At 38.3% G+C, this 6,601-nt stretch overlaps 1 protein-coding gene across 1 annotated transcript; it reads left to right on the forward strand.

Moving 5' to 3' along the window:
• The first annotated feature begins 4,430 nt into the window (after positions 1-4,430).
• LOC121238267 (cytochrome P450 94C1) lies at positions 4,431-6,371 on the forward strand. The gene is given in 2 exon segments (XM_041135097.1): positions 4,431-5,915; positions 5,917-6,371. Coding segments are annotated over 2 exon segments (1,533 nt in total). The 5' UTR covers positions 4,431-4,635; the 3' UTR covers positions 6,170-6,371.
• Positions 6,372-6,601: the final 230 nt, after the last annotated feature.

Here is a 6,601-nt window from a genome sequence, read left to right on the forward strand (position 1 = left end):
ATTAATAGCAATCCAAACAAAAGAATATAATCAAAGAACCTAATTCAATCCAATACACAAAATTCAAAGTTTCAAATTCCTTTCTTTCCCACATTCTTTCTCAACTCTCGAGGACCACATAGAGAGTCAAAAAACCATACCCCATAACAAAATACTTTCTAACCTTCATTTCGTTCAGAAAGAACATTAAAAGCCCATTACAGTAAACAAAATTTCTCCAAGAGTCATGGGTGAGAACAAATTGCCGGATCAAACAAAGCCCTAAATCACTTATTCAAAACACAAAATTAGCATGAACGTTGAAATCTTTCTCATTTCATTCCCAGAAGTTCTTCGAAATCCAAATGGAGGGTTTACAGAACAAAGCCAAGAAAACACTACAAAGGAAAAAAAAAAAATGAAACAAATGACGCAAGCATTTTTAGACAAGAATGTAGTGTAGCCCCACATCACATTGGTCAGCCAAAACCCAAGAAAAGACCAACTCAAAGGCATATAACAATAAGAAGCAAGACAAGTAAAAATTATGTTTCCAAGTTTTCCCAATAACATTTTCAAGGGGACCAAATAGAAATGACACTAATCGTAGGGAAAATGTTTCTGGTGTAGGAGATGAGCATACAAGTCTTGCCAACGACATCATTGCCGACAGTGACACACTCTATAAACCTTGAATGAGGGGTGGCATTGGGCAGAGGGAGGGGCTCACAAGTTTTGGGCAAAAGAGGGGTGAATGTGGGACTAGATGAATGCAAATCTAAAATGGTCTCTTCTCCTCAAAACGAGCATTTCAGCAGGTAAGTAAAAAACCACATTGGTGAATAGTGGCTGAGGTATAGACAATCTCTTAGGTCCCATTTGGATGTTAAGCTAAGTTGACATGAGTTGAATTCTTTATGAATAGTATTAATGAGTTTTGTGGGACCCACCTAAAATGAGTTTATATGTGTTTAAATGTTAAAATAAGTTTAGATATATTTATGAGAAGTTGAAAAGCGTTGTGGGTCCCACATATAAAGAGGTGTTGAGTTGAAAAATATTGTAAGTCTCATATAAAGAGGTTTTGGGTTGAAATGAGTTTAGTGATTTGAGAGTTGAGTGTTTGGATGTTAGATTCAGTTTAAAATTAGACTGAATTGAGTTCAGTCTAAATTCCAAATAGTGCCTTTATCTTAATTAGCACAACTACTTTAGCTCTAGTTTTTGGGAGTATGATGGTCGTGCTCTCTTTTGTCACGTAATGGCTTTTGTACATCCACGCTCCCCAATCGGAAAATGTAAAGGGGCAAGACAGGAGCTCTTCTATCAATATCACCCCCACACAATTAGACTCAACGCCCATCGATCTCCCGACTGCATGTGAGGTTGTGATGATCTTGCAATAGATGGTTAAAAGTTATATGCAATTTGATCATTGAACTCATGTTGCAACAACCGCTTTTATAGCTAGCCAATATTTATGGTATCAGACCAATCCCTCGATCGGTACCATTTCTCAAAAATGTGTTCATTTTATCATGTGTTGTTTTGAGATGATTGTCGTCCATGAAATCTTACCCACTTTTGATATATTTCTCTTTTCTTTATTAATTTTTTGAATTTGCCCATAAAAAATATAGAACGTCGTCAATGCTAGCTTAGGTCAAATATTTATTATACTAGGCATCGATTTAGAGATGAAATTTAAACTTCCCCGAAAAAACTTATCCCAAAAAGACATATATTCATGTAGTAGTCTGCATGCAGGTACTATAATATTTTGTAAGGGTCATTAATGGCATGCATGCACTTGTCTTTCTGAATAAAATAGGTTCTAATTAAAGACATATATAATTTTGTAAAGACTAATTATTGGGATACGTAGGGTACTCTTTCCTAGGATGTTTTTAAAGGGATAATTTGTTCATCTTGTGACTCAGACAACATATGCATGTATTTGACTATGACTTAGACATATATATATAGTGGCCAAACAAGTGATCATCATCGATTATATATATATATATATATATATATATATATATATATAATGCGCCCCTGCAGCTAGCTAGTTTGCATTTTCTTTTGATCATATCCAGTACTCGTGATCAATTGCAGCCCAACTACCGCAGCCATTGAAGTACGTATAGACCAAGCTCATGCTCCAATATTCAACACATAGAGATCTGTGTAACCGGCTAAGCAGGATCTTCTTGTCGACCAAATCCTATTAATTTCCGTATCTCTTTTGGGGGATTCCGGCATTTGAATTCATATCTTGCTAATTAAAGAAAATGTGGAATTTACCGCAGTATATATTATATATCTACATGCAGCTATAGCACACGTCGTCTTCTTATTTGCAGATACAGATGATCAGCAATAATATTATTGGCGCTAGTTGCATGCATCTTCCTTTTTTGTCACCTTTTTTTTTTTTTTTTTGTCTTTTTCTTTCTTTGTATCGATTGTACGTTATTCAATAAGCTGTATATATACTCATAAATGAGAGACGGCAAATATTACTTTCTCGAGAATATTTATCTTCTAGAACAAGACCGTCGACACACACAAATATATATAGATCAGTTGCAGTAGCCAATTTGAAGTGAAAAAGCAAAATCGATCGTTTTAGTAGTGATCAAATTAACAGGCGGTATTATATATATATATATATATATATATGTAATATTGTCATGAAAAAGTGTCAAAGAGGCAAATCTTTAATTTTTTTCTTTCTAATAAAATTTAAAAGAAAAATATTATACATCTATATTTAATTTATTATCAAGTGAATCATCCATTTTATTTATATAGTAAGATTTGATCTGTAAGATTTAAATTTTAAAAATTATTTTTTAAATTAAATTATGTGCACCTTATTATGCTAAAAATATAATTTATTTTTTAAAAATAATCATTTAAACATCTTTTAATATTAAAGGATTGGTACCTATAATGTTTTTGTTTGCTGCATTCCGTGGCTCTCACCCTCCTCTCTGTTCCCTTTTCGATACCGATTTGTGTATATGCTTTGACTTTCATGGTAGTGTTTTTATTCTCTCTCCTCCATTGGTTCAGTTTTGGTCAAATCTACTGCACTCTAGCGACCAACAGTCGACAAGTGCCGCACCATGCAACCTTACAGTCGCCGATCTACTGGGACGATGAGGAACCCAGGCGAGGATCTGATAAGTGACCCTCACGCGCGGGGTTGCTTCTGCCCATGGCATTCACGTGCCGCTCTCCCCTATGACCCCCCTGACTACACGCGTCACACAAGCAGATCTCCCACCGCAAAACTTTCAGATCTGCTCCACCTTACCTCCCAACCATCTGCACGTGATCTTTACGCGCCACCACAGGTGCGCGGGAAGATAGATGCTCTGCTGCAGATCAATTCATCCGATACCGTACTTTCTACTATGTTATCGCTTTCCCTAACCAATAATCTTGAAAAATGAAATACAAATCTCTCCAAGAAATATCCTAAGACAACAAATTACACTGCACTCACAGCTTCCACCTCCTTCAACGGTGGTTCTTTAACAGTTCGCATGGCTATGCGAACTGTTAAAATTTGTCTTTTTAAGACGGCTCCCTCTTTGTAGGTCATGAGTGGGAACCAAGAAATTGGTCCCAAAACCCCTTTTTTTCTTTTTTCCGTCCACATTTACATTGTGATTATTGTATTGTGGCATTTGTTGGGGAACCCCACCCCCACTATATGTATCATCTTTTCCTTATCTGAATGAAAATATATCTATATACAAATCTTTTCACTGGCACATCAAATTTATTATTAATAGAAAATATGTATTAAGTATTAATATCAATTTACATAAAAATGAACCGTAGTTTAACTCTTTTTACAACCATAATAAATCATGAAGGGTGCCGTATCCTAAACCTGTAAATAGGATAAGTTTTCTTTAAAGATAATTTTAATGAAAACAAAATTAATTGGGTGATGCTAGGTTGATCCTAGAAGTGTCTCCAAAGTGCTCTATAATGTATTTTGTTTTTCTGTTTTTTTTATATATATTTTAAATATTAAAAAAATACATAAATTTTTTAATGATAAATTTTTTAAATATTTTAAAAAAATCATAATGCACTAAGATTTTTTTTTTTTTTTAAGAAAAACTAGCATTTTCCAGCATAAGTTGAGTTTGGTGAGCCGACGTCATGGAAAAAGAACGGAGTTGAAAAGGATAGTGTCGACTGTAGAGTGGTGCAAACACACGTCACACTCGCGCTGTCACGCCCCAAAGAGAGAGAAGATCGGTATTAAGAGCACGAGGCTGAAAAACTGGTACAGATGGCCCAATCAGCAATGACGTCATCTTCGGTGAAGACTGAAATATTTCGCACGCCTTAGCAATGCACTAGTTTTACACGTGTCCAACAGTTACTTCCCTTCAACAAAAACTTAAAACACCGAAACAAAAGAAAAAACAATTAGTAATTAAAGACACTAAAATTCCTGACTCTTACCAAATCCCCACTCTGCTGTATGCCTGTACACAATCTCCATTATAAAACTACTAGCCTCCGGTGTCTTCTCCTCTCACACTTCTGTTATTGCCTTGCGTTTTACTTTCCTTTCCCGGCCTTTGATTCTCTCTTGTTCTTGATAATTCTTGGAAACAAGATATGGATTTTGAAGCTTCTTTGTGTCTGCAATCCATGTCCGCCACTTTCTGCATTTTATTCTTCTCTTTCACAGTGTTGTTTTCTTTGTTCTCTCTCCTAATCTTCATCTTGCGGCTTAAGCCCTGGTGTAACTGCGAGGTTTGCCGGAGTTACTTGTCGTCGAGTTGGGCCAAGGAGTTCGGTAATCTGGCCGATTGGTATACGCATCTTCTCCAGAAGTCGCCCACCGGAAGTATCCATGTTCACGTGCTCCGAAACACCATCACTGCCAACCCGGAAAATGTCGAACACATACTGAAAACAAGGTTCGACAACTACCCAAAAGGGAAACCGTTTTCGGTTATCCTCGGTGATCTTCTGGGCCACGGGATTTTCAACGTGGACGGCGACTCGTGGAGGTTCCAGCGAAAAATGGCGAGCCTGGAACTCGGTAGCGTCTCGGTTCGGTCCTACGCGTTGGAGATTGTCTCCTCCGAGATCCAGTCCAGGCTAATTCCTCTCTTCTTATCCGTTGCTGGCAAACAAGACGGAGTTTTAGACCTACAAGACGTGTTTCGCCGCTTCTCCTTCGATAACATTTGCAGATTCTCCTTCGGATTAGACCCAGGCAGCCTCCAATTATCGCTGCCGATATCTAGTTTCGCCGTTGCCTTCGACGTTGCCTCCAAACTATCCGCGGAGCGAGCAATGGCAGTCTCTCCTATAGTGTGGAAGATCAAGCGGCTGCTTAATGTGGGCTCAGAAAGGAAGCTAAAGGAAGCCATCAAAACGGTGAACATCCTAGCCACCGGGATGAAAAACCAACGGCGAAAAATGGGCTTTTCCGACCGAAAAGACCTCCTATCAAGATTCATGGCTTCCATAGACGACGACAAGTATCTCCGCGACATTGTCATAAGCTTCGTCTTGGCTGGCCGTGACACAGTAGCCTCCGCCTTGACCAGTTTCTTCTACCTGTTATCGCAGCACCAGAGGGTTGAGGCTGCGATTCGGGACGAGGTGGAGCGGGTCATTGGACAGCGGACTCAGGAGGCGGTGGCCGCGAGCTTCGAGAAAATGCGCCAAATGCACTACTTGAACGCAGCAATCTATGAGAGTATGAGGCTTTATCCTCCAGTTCAATTCGATTCCAAGTTTTGCCAAGAGGACGATATATTACCCGACGGTACCTTTGTAACGAAAGGCACAAGGGTTACGTACCATCCCTACGCAATGGGCCGTATGGAGCGCATCTGGGGCCCGGATTGTGTCGAATTCAAGCCGGAGAGGTGGTTAAGGGACGGCGTTCATGCCTGAAAACCTGTTCAAGTATCCAGTTTTTCAGGGTGGACTTAGGGTTTGTTTGGGGAAGGAAATGGCACTTGTGGAGATGAGAAGTGTTGTGCTTGCTCTAGTTCAACGGTTTGATATTCGGGTTGCCGATCCAAACTGGGCACCGCGGTTCGTCCCGGGCTTTACCGCCACCGTGAGAGGCGGACTGCCGGTTTTTGTTCAAGAAAGGGCTGTAACTTACCCTAGTACCCTAGCTAATTAATCCCCATATATACATATAATGTATATGTATGGAGTAGGTGAAAATTATCATGTAAATTAGGATATGTGGCACGAGTGATGTTGGATTCTATCTCTTGTCATTTTTTAATTTGTGAATGACGTACCAGCTTATTATTATCTTGCTGTAAATTAAGGAATAAGAAGTATTGTTTTAATTAATTAATGCATGGGTTGTTGTTTTAGGGGTTGTTTGGATTGAAATATCCTCTCAACTACTCATCTATTTAATCATTATAATTTTTCTAAACTTTTATATAAAATACAATAAACATATCAATTTTTTCAAATTTTAAAATAAAAATAATATTCTAATAATATTTATTAAATTTTCATCTCATTTGATCTTAACTCATTATCCAAAATTTCTCTTGATCAATGTCTGGGTCTGAATGTCTGGGTCTGGTTACTCGGA

The sequence above is a fragment of the Juglans microcarpa x Juglans regia genome, chromosome 7D (assembly GCF_004785595.1).
Source record: "Juglans microcarpa x Juglans regia isolate MS1-56 chromosome 7D, Jm3101_v1.0, whole genome shotgun sequence".
Lineage (NCBI taxonomy): Eukaryota > Viridiplantae > Streptophyta > Magnoliopsida > Fagales > Juglandaceae > Juglans > Juglans microcarpa x Juglans regia.